The following is a 20,819-nucleotide window of genomic DNA, read 5'->3' as shown; positions in this document are numbered from 1 at the left end:
AGGGAGAACGGACACCAGGGGGAGCGACGAGACCTGGGGAGGGACGACCACTGGGGGGAGCGACGAGACCGGGGGAGGGACGACCACTGGGGGGAGCGACGAGACCGGGGGAGGGACGACCACTGGGGGGAGCGACGAGACCGGGGGAGGGACGACCACAGGGGGGAGCGACGAGACCGGGGGAGGGACGACCACAGGGGGGAGCGACGAGACCGGGGGAGGGACGAGACCGGGGGAGGGACGACCACAGGGGGGAGCGACGAGACCGGGGGAGGGACGACCACAGGGGGGAGCGACGAGACCGGGGGAGGGACGACCACTGGGGGGAGCGACGAGACCGGGGGAGGGACGACCACTGGGGGGAGCGACGAGACCGGGGAAGGGACGACCACTGGGGGGAGCGACGAGACCGGGGAAGGGACGACCACTGGGGGGAGCGACGAGACCGGGGGAGGGACGACCACTGGGGGGAGCGACGAGACCAGGGGAAGGACGAACACTAGGGAAAGGGTGACCACCGGGGGGAGCGACGACACCAGGGGAGAGACGACCACTGGGGGGAGCGAAGACACCAGGGGAAGGACGAGGGAACACTGGAGGACGAGGGAACACTGGAGGACGGGGGAACACTGGAGCACGGGGGAACACTGGAGCACGGGGGAACACTGGAGCACGGGGGAACACTGGAGCACGGGGGAGCCGAGGCTACAGGGGGCGCCGGAGCTACAGGGGGCGCCGGAGCTACAGGGGGTGCCGGAGAACCGGGCAGGGCAGGAGAACCGGGCAGGGCAGGGGAACCGGGCAGGGCAGGGGAACCGGGCAGGGCAGGGGAACCGGGCAGGGCAGGAGACAGGGTCACAGACCCCAGCTGCAGGGAACCCGGCTGGGCCGGAGACAGGGACACAGACCCCAGCCGTAGGGAACCCAGCTGGGCAGGAGAAATCTCCTGGGCGCGGGACGAAGCGTGAGGCTTCTCCAGGGCGCGGGGCGAAGCAGGAAACTGCTCCCGGGGAGGGTCGGCGGGCAGAGCAGGCGACGAAGGCCCCTGCGAGACGACAGGCAGAGCAGGCGGCGAAGGCCCCTGCGAGACGACAGGCAGAGCAGGCGGCGAAGGCCCCTGCGAGACGACAGGCAGAGCAGACGGCCCCTGCGGAACAGGCAGACCCTGCGGAACAGGCAGAGCAGGCGTACCCTGCGGAACAGGCAGAGCAGGCGGCCCCTGCAGAGGGACGGCGGGCCGAGCAGGGCTTGGCTGTCTGGGCTGGGCAGGAGACAGGGACACGGACCCCAGCTGCAGGGAACCCGGCTGGGCCGGAGACAGGAACGTGGACCCCAGCCGTAGGGAACCCAGCTGGGCAGGAGAACTCTCCTGGGCGCGGGGAGAAGCGTGAGGCTTCTCCGGGACGCGGGGCTGAGCAGACAACTCCTGCGGAGGGACAACTGGCAGGGCAGGCGGCTCCGGCGGGACGGCGGGCTCCGGTTCGCTAGGCGACGAGTTCCTCTCTACCAGAGGGGGCATCTCTGCAACCCCCCGGAGGTACTCGTCCCAGTGCAGGGCCGTAGCGAACAGGACTTCGAAGTCCCCGCACTTGTCCACACCAGAATACATGAGCCCGCCATGGAGGGGGTCCCTCATGTTGTCTTTGAAAAGCTGGCACACGATTGACTGGGGCAGGTTGGCCTTAGCGGCCACGGCACGGAACTCACCCACGTAGTCCAGGAAAGGGCGCGACCCCTGGCATGTCTCGAACAGCCTTTCCGCCCACTGGCTACTGGACAGGGGAGCCTGCCCAACGGCAGGACCCGGGCCGGAGGCCTCCCCAGCCACCACCGGCTTGCTCAACACTGGTGGCATGGCCAGCACAAAACAAAAACCCCGAGGAGGAAAAAGGGGGAAGAGAAAAAAAAAAAAACTCTGCTGGGTCCAGATCTGGCTGGATCCTCTGTCAAGCGGGGGGACGGGAATGGACCCAAGTGCAGAGTAAAAACACAAAAGTCCAAAAATGGGGAAAACAAAAGACTTTAATAAACTAAAACGGGGAACAAAAAGCCTCGCAGGGCGAATTCTACAAACAACAAAAATCTTCAAGAAAAAACAAAAAGAAAATACAAAAACCCAAAAACAAGGGAAAACAGGGCAGGCACAGAAACAGTGAAACACCAACAGGGAAACACAGGGGGAAGACACAGAACCCTGACATTTTGTTTGCATTAAGCTACTTTGCTAAGTTTAGATATCAAGGAAAATGTTCTTTCTTTTAAAGTGCATATTCAGGGTTAAGCCATGAAATAAGGATACCGATGAGACCAGAGTTTTAATTAGCTTAAAGGTGCACGTCATATATTCCGCTGTCCAGTGTGTTTCTTCTGCGCAACAGCACCTTTCGAATACTCCCACGGTCTGAATATCGATCATTTCCTGGCGCATGCTCGAAAGAGAGGGTTCGTGCAGCTTTCATGATCTGTGTGGGTGTGGTGGTCGTCCGCTTAAAAAAAAAAAAAAAGTAGCCAATTTATGGGCACACTTCATACGCTGCACAGTAAAACAAGCATAAGGGAAGAGAAGTCATTGCATCGACGTCAGTTCGGTGATTTCCTAAATTTCGCAGGAAGCAGAAATAACCTTTATATTGTTTCATTGCAGCAGTGGTTCACATGTATGACACGGGGCGGTGTGGAAACGGTGTTGATACTCGTGGTACTCGGCTTTATTACAAAGCATTCATTGGTTCTCTTCGTACTGTATAAAAACGCGGCTTTGCAGTTATCTGCTTAAAATCAGTGATCTCTTCAATTAACGATCGTCATGAGCGAGAAAACAATTCGCGAAAAGAAAAGATGGACTAGAGCGACAGTGGGACTGTTGCTTGTAACTTTATTAAATGTGTCGTTTTGTATAGCAGAAGAAGCGTCTTGCCACGGAGCCTTTGATCTATATTTTGTATTAGACAAGTAAGTACAAAACCCACGTGTTGCTTTGTTGAAAGTAGTAATATGTTTTATATTTTGAACACCTCAAGGCTATAAGCATTAGTGTTTGGAATGTTCGCTGATAATATTCTTTACTTCCACTGCCTTGTATGTCATTGTTGCTTCAGCAGAGAAAAGGTTAAGCCTGAACAGCATTGACTTCCGAATGCCCGGATATGCTAGTTCAATTAAATTAGACGTTCAATACGTCATTGTTTAAATGGAAGAGGATGCTGAAGTTCAAGTTCATGTTGCGGTCGAGGGGAAGTTAAGAATAGAAGTACAGCCAGTAATAAACAATCGATTAATTAATTAATTAAAATAATATTAATTCCTTCGTTAGTTTCTCTAACCAGACCATAACATTACTTATGCTGCTGTTGATGATGATGATGCTGATGATGATTATGATGATGATGATGATGATTATTATTATTATTATTGTAGACCAATATTACCCCAGTAAACTAATTTCTAACATTATGTGGGCTGTAGGGCTACTTCGTGCATATTTCATCCATATAGAAGCTCTCCATATAGATCATAGTTATCCTTACTGTATGTTGCTTCAGAAAAATTGCTTTTATAACCCTAACAGATACTAAATGCACGAGAGGTTATGGTCTTCATGATCTTCTAGTTATGAACTTCTAGATTGTCCATGTCTTTTTGCTGTTCAAAAAATATGATTTTGTAGATTTGATAGATTTTGTACAAGGTATGGAATACCATTAAAAAGTAAGCTTAGAAAATATATTGTCCAAATGACTTAGACATATTTTATTGTTCATCAAGCCATTGTTACTCGTTTTATTAACTTAGTCATTACCCCAATATCATATTTGATATGCAATTCCCTGTGTAGCACCCTGTGACTAATGGAGTTATGAGTGTGACAAGCTATTTCAATAGCACCTAACCTGTCTGTTGAGATAATAACATTGCTTCACAGTCCTGCAATGCTTTCTTATGGTATTCATTCAGTCTTTTACAAATTATTTGAATGAGTGCCGTTTCTTTTCCGGTACCAGGCTTAGCAGCAGTGCATGCAGGTGTTTGTTTTAATACTTAACAGGTGTAAAGTCAGGTGTACCAAAATCATTCTGAAGCCAAATGTGAAATAGCAGCCTTAGCACTTTTCAGCTTGTCACTGTACAGGACTGGACCAAACACTGATTCCTGTGGGAGTCCTTTGGAATGACAATGTGAAGCTGAAATTGAGCCATGCCTGGTTATCTGATTGGAATACCCCTAGATCTATGATGAGATTGAGTTGAAAGCAGTAACCCTGATCTCTGTGCTCTATCTGCGATGATAAGAGGACCTCCTGGTTAACTGTGTTGAATATACTATGCAGGCAGTAATGGGTAAATCTTGTCCTGCCAAGACATGGGGTGTGCTAATTTGTTTTCACCTTAAAATTGGCCACCGATTTCGATCCTAGAAACCAGGTCAGTTGAATTAACTGTGTCAGTATTAACTGCTTTAAGTAAAGGACACTTTGAAAGTCTTTTTTCTTTTAGAAAGTCAGTGCACTTCAAATAGAAACCGCATTTGATTGGTTATTGCTTGTATGTATGTGTAGCAATGTAAATATAGCTTAAATTGTACCTTTTAAAAAAGGCTGTCATGCTCAGCAAAACCAGTCTTCCAATTTGGAATAGTAATTCAGTTTCCATAAAGCGTTTAAAACCAACATATCATAGGCTTGATAATAAATGGCTTTGCAATGAACCATGGGAACTTGAGGAAAGGAAACAGAAATGCCTGTGTAGGCTTTCCTTCCAGAGTTTTATCGATTGTTTTGACAGAGGACAAATTCATGTAAAATAGATTATTTATTTTTAAATTGTGGCCAAATAGCTGGTTGCATGACTGTTGATGTCGATTTTTTTCTATTAAATGGGTGCAGAGATATTTCCACTGACGACATTGTCTTGTCTTGTCAAACAGGATATTACACGTTTTGTGCTCTGAGTGTTGGTCTTGACATCTGCAGATAGAGCAGCAATTGCTCAGCACATTATTTCATTTAATGCACAACAAACTGTAAAAGTTTCTTCTGTATGCTCTCCCAGAGTAAGAGAAGTACATTCGGATTTGGATTGGATTTATCAATCTGTAACACACAGTCTGTCTCTAAGAAAATCTTTGAACAACATATAGTTCAGGTCAAGCCTCCCATTGTGTCACACACTCTGTATGACAGTATCAATGTTTTCCAGGTCTGGAAGTGTTGCAGACAACTGGGGGGAAATATATGGATTTGTTGAGCAGCTGACCAATCGGTTTGTGAGGTAAGCGTCTTCCATTTTGAACAGATACAGGTGCCCGTTCTGAGACATTATTTGGAAAGTACCATTTCCATGTGAGACATTCTATACTATTAAATGTGTTGATTCTGTGTGGACAGAAAAGATGGTGACCACAAATAATAATAATTTTAAAAAAGTTATGTTATTTTTTAAGGTAGTCATTTGTACCAGGGGCACATCCCATCTACAGTACCAGGACAGTTACAATACATTCTTGAACCCAGTAATCTCTTCATTTTTAGTGTTTGGATTGAGTATTCCAGCATAAATTAAATATCTTTGTGGTTTGTAATTTTTCTGTTTTTGTGTCACACAAATGTACGCAAATAAATAAATAAATAAATAAATAAATAAATAAACAAACCTTGACTACCGAGTGAACTGTTTTCACCTTTTGCCAAACAGAAGCTGTCTTTGTAGTTCTCCTGTGCATTTAATTGAATTCAGGTATTGCACAATAACGATAATAAATGTCTAATTGCTTCCTACTGAATGATGTACATGTGCTTGTTTTATTTTCCAGCCCCAGGATGAGAGTTTCTTTTATAGTTTTTTCAGTTCGTGCAGAGGTGATGCTGCCTTTAACCGGAGACAGGTACTGAAAAGATTTCCTTTTGTTTATTTGTCTGATGTTTCTGCCATGTTTGATCACGTATTGTAACAATGGAGCGCACCAATTGAATTGAATGTTAAATGTTGCCTTTGCAACACCTAAGGCGGAACAGTTTTTGCCCGTTTAATCTGGGAAAGTAATGACTATTTCGCAGTGCCTGAATTCCAGTATCAACCGGTTGCTTGATTAAATGTGATTTAGCCAGTGTTCATTTATTATGCTGTTGCACCTCTGTGGTCTGCAGTTATGAAATAAAGCAAGGCCTAAAGCGACTGCGTGACGTCAGACCAGCGAGTGAGACATACATGCATGAAGGATTTAAGAAGGTAGGCCACCAATTGCGGCGAACAATTACTAATTACGATTCTAATTATGTAAACTCTAATCACACTTGAAATTTTTTGTTTCTTGTTTAGGCAACAGAGCAAATTGAAGAACAAAAAAAAAGATCCTCAAGATCATCAAGCATCATCATAGCCTTGACTGATGGACGTCTGGAAGGACATCTCTTTCTATACACAGTAAAGGAGGTACGGGCATGCATATTACTAGTCTGATACGTTTTTGCATGCTTTATGCATTCATTTTGTGACTTGACTGTGCATTTTTATCCGTGTATCTTCCATGCACTATAGGCAGACGTTGCAAGACAACTGGGTGCACGAGTGTACTGTGTTGGTGTAAAGGACTTTGACGAGAAACAGGCAAGAGACCTTCCAGAGTTTTCATGTTTTATCATCTGTCATTTACTACTGTAAAGGCCGCATGTTTGAATGTTTAAAAAAAATTAATATATATATATATGTGACACTGTATATATGATGAGGGATTCCTGTCTGCCCCTTTTGTGAAGGGAGTATCTGTCATTCAGGCTGGTTGTTTATCTGGGTCGTACCATCTACACTTCCTGTTAGTGTTGCATTAATTTGATTAAAGCTTTAGATTCCGGACAGGAAGTTGTTATGTAGATTTCAGGAAGTCTCAATAGCACTTTTCTTGCTTTGGCAAAAGTTCTAATGCAGGTCATCTGAAATATTTCATTTTGTTCTTAGTTTTTAAGGCTAATATTTAAATATTCACTTTTCTACAGCTTGCAGCGATTGCTGACAATAAGGATCAAGTATTCCCCGTTTTAGGTGGATTTCAAGCTCTCAGAAGCATAGTAAATTCGGTAAGCATATACAAGACCCTCCATTCGCACATTTAATACTGCACAGTTAACTAATTCTGAAGAGTTTGTTGACATCATGCATGTTGTCGTACTCTACATCACATTATTAGTTAAACACATCTACAGTCACTTAACCTGAAATAGATCTTTTTTAAGTTTATGTTTTCTCTGGGCAATGCTTTAAGATGTTGCAGAAGGCACAACGCATAAGGAAAAAAGGTCATTGCCCTGCAGTTTATTTTTGTTCTAAAATAGATTTTATTACCTTTGTTTATCTTTAAATGACTTTACAGATAGACTCTCTCACAGCTTTTGAATATGGGTTTATGATTTATTAAAATGAACAAATCTATAAAAATGAATAGTCTTGGATTATACACTTTTTCCATGCTATTTGATCCATGGGGCCTCCTCCTGGCCATTGTTGCTCTGCTTGTCAGTTTTTATAAATTTCCCTTAGTGCAGATTAATCACTTAGGCATTGTTCTCTCAGTTTTTCCAAGCATGTCATGAGGTTAATCTACACTAGAGTCCTGCAATGGAGACCTGCTGCAGATTTGCATTCAAAGGCTAAACTTATTCTGCTGAGAGTGGGAACTGGAAGCATACTTCAGAGAAGTCTTGGCAAAATAAATTCTGCAATGTATACAGTGGATATCAGTGGAATTATATCTTGTAATGATATTGATTCTTCCTTCATCTTTGATCAATCAGGGTAACCTACATTGTGTGTTGTTATATAGTCTCTTAATGTAGTTGAACCATATCTTTTTATACATTCATGAAAAATCATATGTTTACCAAATTCAAGTATGTTCAATACTGCTGAACATAAAGTCAAGACTGCAAAACTAAATTGTTTTGGTCCAACACTGCAACGCCCATTAGGCTCCTTATTTTAATATGGGAGTATATCAAGACTGAATTTCCCAAATATCCATAGAAGTAGCGAGTAATTATTAGAAATGTATCTTTGCTGGGATGGAGATGTAGTGCAGTGGGAATATTTAGCAAAATTCTTTAGACGCAGGTGGGAGCAGGACACATTTGCAGGCTAGGCAGATGATGGAGTGGTCTGGGTGTAAGGCTGAAAAAATGTCCTCAGGGCTCGACTGTATGCCCTATTGCCCACAGAACTCTATATGTACAGAATAAAGATTAACTCTGGCATAGAGTAGCATTCACAATGTTGTATTAAAATGACCATTTTCCAGCGTAGGGCCTTCAAAAGCTCTGAATTTTCTTTTTTTTTTAAATCAACACCTGTATGATTGATTGGTTTTTCAGTTTTGATTTTTTCAAACTTTTTTTTCCATGTTATGCTCTTTAAATACTTACACTTTTTCATGGCACACCATTGATTTATACAGTGCTAACTGTGCACATGGGGCAGTGCAAGGCAGCCGTAAACTTTGTTAATACACATTCCCTAGAGGTAGGCAGTAAAGACCCCACTAGTCATACTGAAAAACATCGCTGAACTTGCACACAAGCACCCAGTGTTTACAGTGACTCTAACTGAATTAAAATCTGCTACAATTCTGTGTGGTAGCCAAACGCATTGCAAGCAGGGAAATTATACATCCGGTTGATGATACACTAAGGTTTGCAATGCTATGATCGTGCTAAGATTGCTATATTCTGTGAGAAAGGGATTTCACTCATGCAGACAAAAGTTTACAAAATACAGCTTTCATGCTCTTAGTTAGCATATGGTATCATTTTACATGGAAGCTAATATAACATACAGTATAGTGTTTGCTGAACCTGTGACTATTTCAGAGCTGAGGTTAATGATCATAAAGTTATACAGTAGGGTTGCAGACCTTGATCCCATGCTTGATTGTCTCCCTACTGATAACAAGGTAATGGACAGTAATTAAGCAGTGATTAATTAGGATAGATCAGACATAATGAGTTTCGTATGGTTTAATAAATTATCATGTTGACTGGACTGGGCAAGGGAATTTTGACTGTGGTATGTAGTCGACATGGGTGTTTTTTGTTTGTTTTTTTAGAGTGGATATCCTTAATTTTTCCATTTCGAGGGATTTGGCAATATCTGTGGTGGTAACAAAAGTTAGTTTTCACACTCCAGATATCAGAGTTCCACTCAAAACAGTGCTGTTATGAATGCATTGAGTGCTAATGGTTTAGGAGGTTGAGTTTATGGCATTGTTTGTCTGGATGTGACCTGGATTGACCCACCCAAGTCAGTCTTAAATCTCAGTGGAGAAGCACCCTGTTAATCAGGAGGTGGATTGCACTCCGGGCCCCATTTATTCTTGAGCAAAGCATGTTATTTAAGTCTGAAATGAATGCAAGGCGTGTTCTCTGTGTCAGAGGCAAAATAATTCAGTCTTAAAGTGATTATTGAAATGCCAACACCAGAACTAACTGTTGAAAGATTAGGTTGGAAGGTTCAGAGGGAGTGTGTCTGATTCAGATCCCTAGAGATCACATCTGTTTCAGCCTCATTGAACAATGTGATTTGCTTTAACTTCAGACACAAATGAGTTTTTCCAGACTTTTTAAAACTTGAAATTTTGCTATGACAGATGTACCCAGGAAAGGGCATCTAAAGTATAGACACCATCTAGTTCATGCATATTTATTATGAAGATAAATAAGAATGTATATGTTTTTTGACCCTTTTGACCAAAAAGCACATGTATCTGATTAAGACTAATATTGAGTGCATGCTCACTTGGTAATTTATCACTTAGTGGATGAGTTTCCAGGATTTGAGATCATTTATGGGCAAGTGTACTGTAATACTTGTACATGAGATATGACCTTACATTTCTGTCTGTTTGATTATTACAGAGTATTTCAGTTACTTTAGTTCATTACAAATTATCAGCCTGGATTTAGTTAGTATATGTCTTTATCTTGAGAATAAATAATATTCTGTCTCTTTCTCACAGTTCTATCAAGGTGCATGAAAAAAGGCATTAGTCCAAACACAATGATTCACTTAATGTAAATGCAAGTTTCACTTAAATACATGTGTTTGTTTCAGTGTAAAGGCAATTGTTTTCAGTGCTTATTTACACCTTTAAAAAGGCTCTTTTCAGCTGTCTGGCTTAATGCTCTCCAAGGCCTCATTAGGGATATTCAAACATGTAGGTAACAAATGTACCACACACACACACACACACACACACACACACACACTCAAGATCATATGCTTTTTATTGTAATATTACTTGATGTTTTACTTCCTCTTTCCATCTCTGCTCTCATAGATTTTAAAGAAGTCTTGTACAGAAATCTTAAAAGTGGAGCCCTCCAGCATCTGTGTGAATGGTATGTAAAAAAAAAAAGCTGTGATTCTTTCAAAGTTATTCATATTTCTACAAATAGTAGATCCTAAAGTTTGGGTATTTGTTATGTTTTCATCCTGCAGAAACCTTTGAAATTGTGCTGAGAGGAAATGGATTTACACTGGGCAATGGCACAGAGGGAGTGGTCTGCAGCTTCATCATCAACGAACAGACCTACCGTAAGCAATTTGCTTATATGGACTGGCCCAGATTCATTCTAACTGTAGTGTATTCTGTCATTACACTTGTGACTTACACAAGTATTGCAACAAGTGTTTTGTTGTAAAAATGAAAAAAAAAAAAAAAAGAAGCCATTTGGAAAAGTAAGCCATTTGAAAAATAAACCGTTTTTATAGATATTATTTTAGAACATGGACTGATTAGTGTGTATGGGCCAGCTTGTTGGGTTCAAAAATGCCCACCCATCCTGGATGCCTTCTTTATTAGTACATGATAGGCTAGTGTATTTGTGTAATCATGTCGTTATGCCATTACTGTTACTAGCGAATGTTTATTTTAATCAAGAATTCCGAGTCTACTTCAAAATGGGTCTTATAATGTACAGTGTCTTGAAAGATGACCCGCGTAGTTTGGTATAGTAGACAAAACTGCTTTACCTCATTGCTTGGCATGAATTTCCTTCCCTATAAAAATAAAATTAGACCATTGAAAGGTGCAGGCATTTGATTTATTTTGGACTTGGGCTTATTATTGCTCTTAAAATAAATAAAAATAGCTCACTTTTAACTATTTCATTAGAAGACCACATGAAACATGGACATTGATCCAGATGTCTTTCTTTTAATTCTATGTAGTCCCACAGCCTGTGTTTTAGATGCTAAAAACAGCCTGTCTGCTTGTGCCCGCATGGGTGTAGGGATCCTCCCTGGATTTGTGGTTTTGAGGGTTCCTTATAATTGTGGACAGGCCACACTGTAACTGTTAAACAAAAAAAAAAAAAGTTTTTTTAAAATTGCAATGTGGTGATACGTGTGGCATGGTGCAGCTGACTCCTAGGAGGGTGGGGGTGCAGTCCCTGCTATGGCACATTCTCAGCTTTGGCACTTTCTCTGTTACCTTCTCTGCTCTCTGTCTCTGTCTGAAAAAAAGCAAAAACATATGAAAGGAAATATGAAAGGACTGTCCCACCCTTTAAAAAAATATTGCATTATATGAGGAGCATTTTTTTTTTTTCACTTTTCATTGGAACCATTCCTCGAAAGAGTCCACAGCACTGAAGGAAAAAAAAAACCCTGGCAGGTCTGCTGGGAAGGGGGTGTCTACTTGAACCTGCGGATTTATTCTTGGAGTGCTCTCATTATTTGCATTATGTACGTCAGCACTGTGCCACGGTTGACTGGCCCTTACTCGTGACGAGGTTCTCAGCTGTTTATACGTGTGGGAAGGTGACTCATTAGGCAGTGAGGCACATGGAGCCCATCTGATCTCTTATTTTCCAGATGAGAAGCCACGCGTGGTACAGGACGATTACCTGCTGTGTCCGGCACCTGTGCTGCATGAAGTCGGACAGTGAGTACCCATTGAGACCTCTGTTTCTATGGCTGTTACTGGGTGGATGTCACAGAGTATATCTGAGTGGCAGCTGTGCAGGCCCTGGACCACAGTCATGACATGTTTCCCCAAATAGCCGACCACGTGCACCACTTCCTTCCTCTGAACCCACGGACTGTGATGGAAAATGCCCATAATGGGAGCATTGAGCCCAAACAGACACTATTTCATTGCACGTCCCATTAAATATGTGACCTTTACTGACCCCATGGTGTGTTCTGGTGGATTTATTCCTCAAGCTGAGCACTACTACAGTGCTCGGGTGAAAACTGGACAGCGCAAACGCTTGCTGATTTGATTTAGTGCAACTTCGTAATCTGAAACATCGAGTCGAAACATGATGCGGTGGTTGAGGTCGTTTCAAAATATTTCCTCTGTATGACCCACTTAAAAGACTCCCCTCTTGATCAGGCACTCCAAACATTATTTTACCTGCCGTTATTTGTGATTCCTTTATTCCCCCAAATTCGGCAATTCGGGGAACGTCCAGTTCGCGAACTATGGCTAAGCATGCTCATGCACGCCCCCTGCTGCTGGCTTGGGAGATTGAAGACGGCTCACGGTTCTCCTCCGAAACTCGTTCGCGTTCCCCGACAGCCGCTTCCTTTCACACCGCAGCCACAAGCCGCGCGTGTGCAGAGCGGGGGTGGTGGAGACCCAATCGTACGTGTGCCCAGAGACCTCCGACATAATGGCTAAGCTTAGTGAAGAGCCTTTCAGTTCTGTCACACGTAGAAGCTGCCGTAAAATGTGGATAACATTTCTCATCTCTATTCACATCTCTATTCACTTAGAAAATATCTTCTGTTTGTTACGTCATTTTACATCTGTTTTGGTTTTCAGTGCTTCGATTTAGGCTACAGATTATTCTCAATTGATTCCATCCAGGAATAGAATGAGGTATACATCACACTATGAATGTTCTGGAATGGGATCCTCCCGTAAATTTGTTACGCTGTGCACATCACATTGCTATGTCTGTGCTGACTGCTGCTGAATCACTTTAGGGCAGGGGTGTCAAACTGAATCCCAAGGGGGCCACAGTGTCTGTGGATTTTTTGTGGTTTCCTTTTAGCCAGTTGCCAGTTAAAGCCTCGAAAACAAGGTGTAGGGGTTCCATAGCTCATCAATGACTTGAATGAAACACTACACCCCAAAAATTCAGAGATCACCCCGAAGACCTGCAGACACTATGGCCCTCCAGGACACCGGTTTGACACCTGTGCTTTAGGGTCTCAGCCATGTTGTTGGCACCATCTGTCCACAGATTATGAAATTTGCACTCCTTTAAAAAAAGAAAACAAAAAAAAAAAAACAAAGTTTTCCAACATTTCTTCCCCTCAAAATTATTACAGCAGTTGTGCCCCTCAGGTAATCTGAGAAGAGTTGCATCTCTCACTGCTGATAGCCTGTGGGTACATTACTTTTTTGTTTTGTTGCAGAAATAGCCATTCCTGTACACCTTCTTCGATTCCATCCAGATTTTTCATTTTGTCACGTTTCTTCATGTACAGCATATAAACTCCCTCCATACCAATGTAACATTATATCTGAGGATACCTTCTGTGATTCATTATATGCACCGTGTGCATTATATCATTAAGCTAATCTTATATGTAAGTGTTCCAATAGAAGGGGGCATTAAATCTCTCCTGTGTCCCTGCCTGTTTTTTTTATTTTTATTATTGTGTCTGGGATTTGGAGTGTTCCACTGCTTATTAAAGGTCCATTTATGGCCTGTTCCTCTCAGACTTCATTCCTTTCTTATGGTACTGGTGACCCACCATTTCAAGCAGAAAGTCACGTTGTTATACTGGATGGTTTTTTTACTATATAGAATACTGTATCATAAAAGGGAATTTAGACAGGCATTGTCCACAGTGAATAGTGTCCTCTTATTGGACTTAGCAATAGATTGTTTAGAAAGCCATTAATATTAGTCAGTGTGTTTAAAGATTACAGCTGGTTGACTGTCTTTGTGGCCTCTGTTGCCATGCAAGTGGTTGGATGACTGACTCCCGATCAGTCCTTGACCCCAGTGCATCAGTTTATCACCAACCATTATCACAACGCAAACAAATGCTGAACAAGAAAGTCTAGGCTTTGGACTCACCTATTTGTGATGTTGTGTTCCTGATGGTACATTCAGTGCGTTGACTCGAGGACAGTCCAGTCATAACTGTTTGCTTTCCAAAGCTGGTGTGAGAAAGTTCCAGTTAATCACTTTGCCATGTCATCTTGACGTAGAGTGGAAGATACAAGTTGGATTTACATGTGCAGTTATTGCCAGGAAACCACATAAACCATAAAATCCAGTGATGCAGGCCAGGTATTAAGCTATACACCTCATCTGCCACTGAGCAAGCCCACTGTTGGGGAACATTGTTTGCAGTGATGAAGTGCACTTACAGCACTGTCCTTATTTGTGAAAAATAATAGAACAGGTGATATATGTATTTTTAAAAAGGTTTTGAACAACCAAATGCAGGAACCTCTTATCCATCTGTTTCAAATGGACCTCTTCCATCATCCAATAATGAGGGTCTCTTACATAGAATGCTGGGATACAAAACTAGAGTACGAACTAAGTGCTTCCTATAATAACTTGGAATACAGTAATATGAACATTTTCATTTACTCGTTGTATGTTTTTCAAAGTAATTTCAAAGTATGTACTGTTTTCTCACATTCAATAGGTCAGTGGATGTTCTGATCAGCTTGAACAATGGCCAGTCCTTCATCACGAGTCCCGTTACCATTTCTGCCACGGCATGCGTAAGTGATGCACATGATCTTCCTGTATTTGATGGCAATGACTTCATTTCCTGTTGTGCTCGCCTTGCAGTGAGACTGTGGAGGTCTGGTGTCTGTCCTGTGCCAATGTGACCTGTCGTTCTCTCTCTCTCTCTCTGGTGTCAGTCAGACGGCACAGTGGTGATAATCGTGTTCCTGGTGCTGCTCCTGCTCCTGGGTCTGGCTCTCATGTGGTGGTTTTGGCCACTCTGCTGCACCGTGGTAAGTGTGTCACTCGGTCATGGGGGTGGGGGAACCGTGGCAACCCACACCGACACGCCCATCTCTCAGCCCTCCTCTAGTTTCGGAGTGCTCCCTGGATTTCTATCTCCATTTTTTTTTTTTTTTTGCCTCTGCATCTGGTACGAATTCTTACATATTTTAACATGTATTTCCTATCTTTTTGTTTATATTTGGTCTCCTTTCTACATACATCTCGTTTTGCAATGTCCTGACCTGGAAATGCTCCCAGTTGTTTCGAAACTTGCCAAACTCAGTACTTTTGACTTTACTTTCACGTCAAAAACGAACGTGAAAATAGAATAAACAGTTTTGACCTAAAGTTCACGATCAGGACGCTGCACATAAAAAGCCCATAAGGACATGTCTTCCTCTGGCTACACCCTACGCAAGCTTCGCCTCAGTCTGCAGTGTGATAAGAAGTAGTAGTGACACCAGTCAAAGGAGAACTGTGGATGTATAAACTTTCTGAGTTGCCTGTGGGGTTTTGAACCTGAACCTGGCTGCAGTTGCAGATAATGGGGAATTCTAATATTAGAGTGGGAAGTTGTTAAATGTAGCCTGGTGTTGGGTGCCAAAAAAAAAAGATTTTAGGACAGTTTTTTTATGATGGTTTGGCATAGTGTTTAAGACAAAGGATCAGGCTCCATGAAGACAAGGACATGGCTCTTAGAGCATTTTCCCTGTGATTCTATTTTGTCTGGATTTAATCATGAACCCAATATAAATTCAACACCTCTTAAGTCGGACAACTTTACGAGCCACCAAGGAATTGAAATAGCCAATGTGAGAGGAAAAAAATACAATAGCATTTTGGCCTATTGAAAATTTGTATATGCAGTACGTTACATTGCACATGTGGATTCTTAATCTCAGGAAAGAACAGAATTCTTAGCATTTAATATTTGTCAGAATTTTAAATAGTGAGAATAAATAACTAATGAAATTGCTGAAACTGTTCTGAAAATGTTTTTTGACACTAGTCGTTTTTGAAATCCCTGTAATCGTGTCCGTTCATCATTAAATCTCAAAAAGGATTGACGAGGGTGCACATAAGGAAAGACTTAAGGAGTAGCCATAGTAACCACCCTCACTTTTTGGTGTGTCTTTATTAGATTACAATTTTGGCAAGGATAACCTGAAGGAATCATGTGAAAAGTGAGGACTTGCTCTCTGGAGAGCTCAATTTTAGCATACGTACCTGATGCAATCGATCATTTGGTGTCATTGGGATTTTCCTAGATAAAACTTTTTAAAAAGTTTTAAAAGTCCTTGGCTAAGTTTAATCACAGTTACTAAGTTTAATCACTGTTACTCTTCTCCAAGTAAAAGTTCATTGTATGAGTTTTGAAATATGTCAAATATTTCAAAATGTTTGCATGTGTAATAGAAACAACTTTAAGGGATTGTGTATTGAATTTTTGACAGTGGCTGCATAGAAAAGGGTATCAGCTCAAACAATTAATAGTCCAGTGTTGTGTGCAGCTCTGTATGGGTTCTTGCCACCTGTGCTCATTAGGAAAGGAGATGTAATGCAGATAACATTTTATGTATCTTAAAATATGTCCTGGTGATTTGACTCAGCTGTTTAGTTACTTTAAACAGGAAATTTTTCAGCTGAACAGTTGACTAAGAGTGCTAATGTGGATCAATTTGCTGAGCATCAGCTGGAAGTCAAATTAATTCTCTAACTGATAATTCTCTATTATTATAATATACATTATAACAGCAATATATCAGGGGTGTGACAGGATCCCCGTTCTTTAATGTGAATGAAACAGCTGTTCTGCCTATGATATGTGCTCATTCTCTGCCAGTTTCAGGAAACTAATTTAGCAAATGCACACCTCAAACTGATGGAATATTCATCTTTCACCAATAAAGAACTGCATCTCATCTGTGAGTGCTTTTCCGGAAAGTCGGGGATCAAAAGATATCGCCAGGCCATCTATATGAGAAGCAGTTCTGTTGAACGTAGTAATGCTGCAGTGTAAATCACAGGATTAAGTGTGCTGAGTATGTAACATTAGTACGGATAATAATTGCTGTATCCATTTCTCCATCTTAAATCAAAGACATTATCTTCGCCCTTAATGATACTATACCTTAGTTTTTTATGGCAGCAGGGTCATTTTGTGGTCAGGAGACTGGGCCAAAAAGTTGCAGGTTTGATCATTAGGTGGGATTAGAACTGCTGTAGAGATCACTGATGCTCTTGAGCTTGGTGCTTAAGGTTCTTTAATTATTATCCATTTGGGTAAAATTGAATTGCCCTGGACAAAGATGTCTGCTAAGCACAGGAATAATGTAACAGCTCTGTGCTACTAGGAATCCCACCAGTGCTGTTCGTGACTTTGTAGCCTGAAATAAATGAACAGTTTACTTACAATGTCAGGGGGCAGTACACACAGTGCATGCAAGTCTGAAAATAGATTTTATGGATATTACATTGGATGAATGTAAGGACCCTGGCAGAGAACCAGTTATTTAGCTGGCCTTTTGGTCCTATCAGGCAAGGTGTTCTTACCACAATGGAGCATGTGATTGGCAGAGAAAAACCCAAGCCCCTCCTCCATGGCTGATTAAGGCTAAATATCTCCTTTGGGTGGAAACAGTGATTCTGGTCCAGTTATTTAATGATTCAAATGGACTGCGAAGTTTACCCTGCAGAATTTGCCCACAGCAAATGCTGGCTGGCTTCTGTTCTCTCAATGGGGGCCCAGTGTAAGTGTACTGTACCATTAGCTCTGTGTTATCCAGCCTGTGCATCTCACTGCTTCCAGCTGTTACAGTGTCCAGGCCCCTTAAGGCAGTCATCACTATTGAAAAATGCAGATTAAGTTAATAGTTTTAAGATTGCGGTTTAAAAACACAGGCAAAGCATTTACATATTTTTCAGAAGTCACATGTGTAGCTTTTTACAATAGAATGTGCAGCAGATTGTTGATAACATCCCGGGATCATACATTACCAGAATAGGCACAGAGGGCTGACATGAATTCTGAGATATATGGATATCTTTACATAGACACAAAATTCACTAACGACTCACACATTACTTCACAAGATGGTATAAAATGCACTTGTTGACGACATTCTCTTCAAATTTATTTCTTTTGCCTCTCAAAATTGAAAAAGAATTGCAGAATCACTACCCGAGCAAGGTGGTCTAAATAGCTTTGACCAGTAAAGCAGGTTCAGGAGACAATCATAGAGAATAGCTTCTTGCCATATTTGTTGTTCTAGCGTTCTGCATTATTCTGAGTTTTCGTGATTATTGATCCTGTTTTTTTTTTTGTTTTCCAGGTTATCAAAGACCCACCTCCCCCGCCCCCGCCCGCCCCAGAACCCGTAAGTAGACCGGAATCCTGGTTTTCATTTTTACACTACATTTATTTGGCAGACGCTTTTTTCCAAAGCGACGTACAAAAAGTGCATTTCATGGTCATAGACAACTACTAAACACAGGTTCAATAAGATACAATACTTATTTTGTACAGCTATTTCTAGCCAAGAACACAGTTTAGTTCACACAGTGAACACTATTCTGACCTAACCTCTGCAAAGCCAACTAGGCAGAAGAATAAGCTACAGTATTAGGACAAATACAAATTACCAAAAAGTGCTGGGATGGGGCAACATGTAACAAGTGTCATAAAAAAGGGGGGGGGGGTGGATTTAGAGTGAAATATACAGCGTGGTGGTAGTTAGTCCATTTTCCCATCGCAGCTGTGGCTGAAATCTCCTTTTGCGCTTCCTCTGCTGTTGACTTCAACTCTTTTTTTGGGACGAAAATCACTCCGGAATCCCCATTCCCCATTGTCTAAGCCGCGTAGCTTTTTCCATCTGACGCACAAGGCGGCTATTCATCTGCCGGGCCTCAGGCACTTCAGCTCAGGCTGCTCGGGCAGACAAGTTCAGACCGTTTTCCGTGGACCTCCGAGGAATCCCGTCCCAGCCTCGTGTTTCAGCTCTGTGTTTACTCCATGTCTCTGTGACATTAGACCCTGTGCAACCAAAATCGCCATTTTAATAGATACACATAAAGAGCCAAGCAGGGTTTTCTCAGTATGAAACATTCTGGGGGGGCTGATATCAAAAAACCAATATCTGTCTTGCCATATTGGGCAGTGCTTATGCTTCTGTGATTTAAATTATAGTGCAAATTCCAACTGCAGGCAAGTAACAGAAAGCAAATAAAGCTATTGTACTTCCCACTACAGGAGGATTTGGTTTTGATCATCTCTGGGAAACAATGTTACATACGTGATTAGTATTGTGATTTGCATTTTAACCAATCTGCAATGCAACCGTTGTGTGGGTTGTCAGTCACAGTTTAACTAACAGTGCTGGAACAGTGCCATTTCAGACTTTCAGATGTGATGTTTTAGGAGCTGATAATCGTATGTTTCTCACACATTTTCATCTTCATCGTGAAGGGCATTAAGATTCCATTTCATTATCTTTAACTGAAGGAGCCTGAGGAGGACTCTCTACCTAAGAAGAAATGGCCCACCGTGGATGCCTCATACTATGGGGGAAGGGGAGCAGGAGGAATCAAGCGTATGGAGGTGAAGCCCCGTGTGTGTGTGTGTGTGTGTGTGTGAATGTACTATACCGTACAGTACAGTACAGGCCAAAAATATTTTTAAAAACTTCAAGTAGAGAAGAATTCAGTTAATTCATGACTGTTTATTGAATAACAAACCAAAGTATGGCCTTTTTTCCATTTCAACCAACAATAACACAAAAAGATGAGATTTAATTTTTTCCTCAATTTTCCTCAAAATAAGCCTTTAATTTCACTTAGAAACAAACAAACCACTTGTTTTTCTCCTCCGGCTGGCATAGCTCATAGCGTCAAAGAGATACACAAGCCTCCTGATCACAACAGGGCGAGAGTCTGCCAGGAGGAAAATCTGAGCTATCTACAAAAATAGAAAATCAAATCATAAACGATTTGCAATAATATGGTGTCCTCAGTCGCTATCACAGTGTCCTTTATGCAAGAGTTTGCCGATAAACAAACTAAGCTCTGATAAACAGTCATAAAGTGTGCGCTAAGCTGCCACTCGTGCGCTAGGCAAAACCGCAAAGTGAAAGTAATTGGGTACGCGGCAGAATAGCTAAACTGTAAATTCAGCTAGAACAGAGCCGTAAACTACGTTCGAAAGCTATGTAAATGAGCTTGAAGAACACAAGGGTTATATGGGGTTTCCCCCAGGCACACAGCAAGGTCTGTATAGAAACAGTTTTGTCGAGATCGCTGTGAAAGAACTTGACTGGCCTGCACAGAGCCCTGATCCAAAACCTTTGGAATCAATTGGAAAGCCAAATGTGAGCCAGGCCTAATCGTCCAATCCATGCCCGACCTCACTTAATGCTATTCTGGCTGAATGGAAGCAAATCCCTGCAGCAAAGCTCCAACATTCAGTACTATAAAAAGCCATTCCAGAAGAGTGGAGGTTGTTATAGCAGCAACGGGTGGACCAACTCTATATTAATGCCCATCATTTTGGATGAGATGTTGGATATCAGGTGCCCACATACTTGGCTATGTAGTGTATATATGTATGTATGTATATATGTATATCTGCACAGTGCTGAAATGCCACAAGGCCATTTGTCAAGTTTTTGCGCAGTCCGGTCAAAGTTAGGCTAAGAGCAAAAAAAAAGAAAAAAACAACAAAAAACTTCCACCTGTTACAGTGTAAGTGGTGTTGAAAGGTAAACTTTGGCCTCAGGGTCCAAACCGTTAAGTGTTTCAAAGCTATGCTGCTGCAGCTGTGGTCTTTGATGATGGATGGCATCAAGGCACA

The 20,819-nt window shown here is 42.1% G+C and overlaps 1 protein-coding gene across 1 annotated transcript in view; it reads left to right on the top strand.

The window, feature by feature from the left end:
- Window positions 1–2,227: 2,227 nt before the first annotated feature.
- The window catches only part of LOC118213148 (anthrax toxin receptor 2-like), a 30,058-nt gene continuing 11,466 nt past the window's right edge, over window positions 2,228–20,819 (top strand). Inside the window, exons 1-14 of the mRNA XM_035391872.1 lie at window positions 2,228–2,952; window positions 5,196–5,267; window positions 5,809–5,880; window positions 6,143–6,224; window positions 6,315–6,428; window positions 6,534–6,602; window positions 6,989–7,069; window positions 10,318–10,378; window positions 10,479–10,574; window positions 11,856–11,925; window positions 14,664–14,742; window positions 14,887–14,982; window positions 18,307–18,351; window positions 19,476–19,571. Of these exons, the coding sequence (XP_035247763.1) occupies window positions 2,807–2,952; window positions 5,196–5,267; window positions 5,809–5,880; window positions 6,143–6,224; window positions 6,315–6,428; window positions 6,534–6,602; window positions 6,989–7,069; window positions 10,318–10,378; window positions 10,479–10,574; window positions 11,856–11,925; window positions 14,664–14,742; window positions 14,887–14,982; window positions 18,307–18,351; window positions 19,476–19,571 (1,179 nt within the window). The 5' untranslated portion in view covers window positions 2,228–2,806. The remainder of the gene's footprint in view (window positions 2,953–5,195; window positions 5,268–5,808; window positions 5,881–6,142; window positions 6,225–6,314; window positions 6,429–6,533; window positions 6,603–6,988; window positions 7,070–10,317; window positions 10,379–10,478; window positions 10,575–11,855; window positions 11,926–14,663; window positions 14,743–14,886; window positions 14,983–18,306; window positions 18,352–19,475; window positions 19,572–20,819) is intronic.

Source organism: Anguilla anguilla, chromosome 14 (assembly GCF_013347855.1).
Source record: "Anguilla anguilla isolate fAngAng1 chromosome 14, fAngAng1.pri, whole genome shotgun sequence".
In the NCBI taxonomy this organism is placed as follows: Eukaryota; Metazoa; Chordata; class Actinopteri; order Anguilliformes; family Anguillidae; genus Anguilla; species Anguilla anguilla.
Note: the sequence above shows the minus strand (reverse complement) of the source record. Positions and strands in the feature narration are given on the sequence as shown.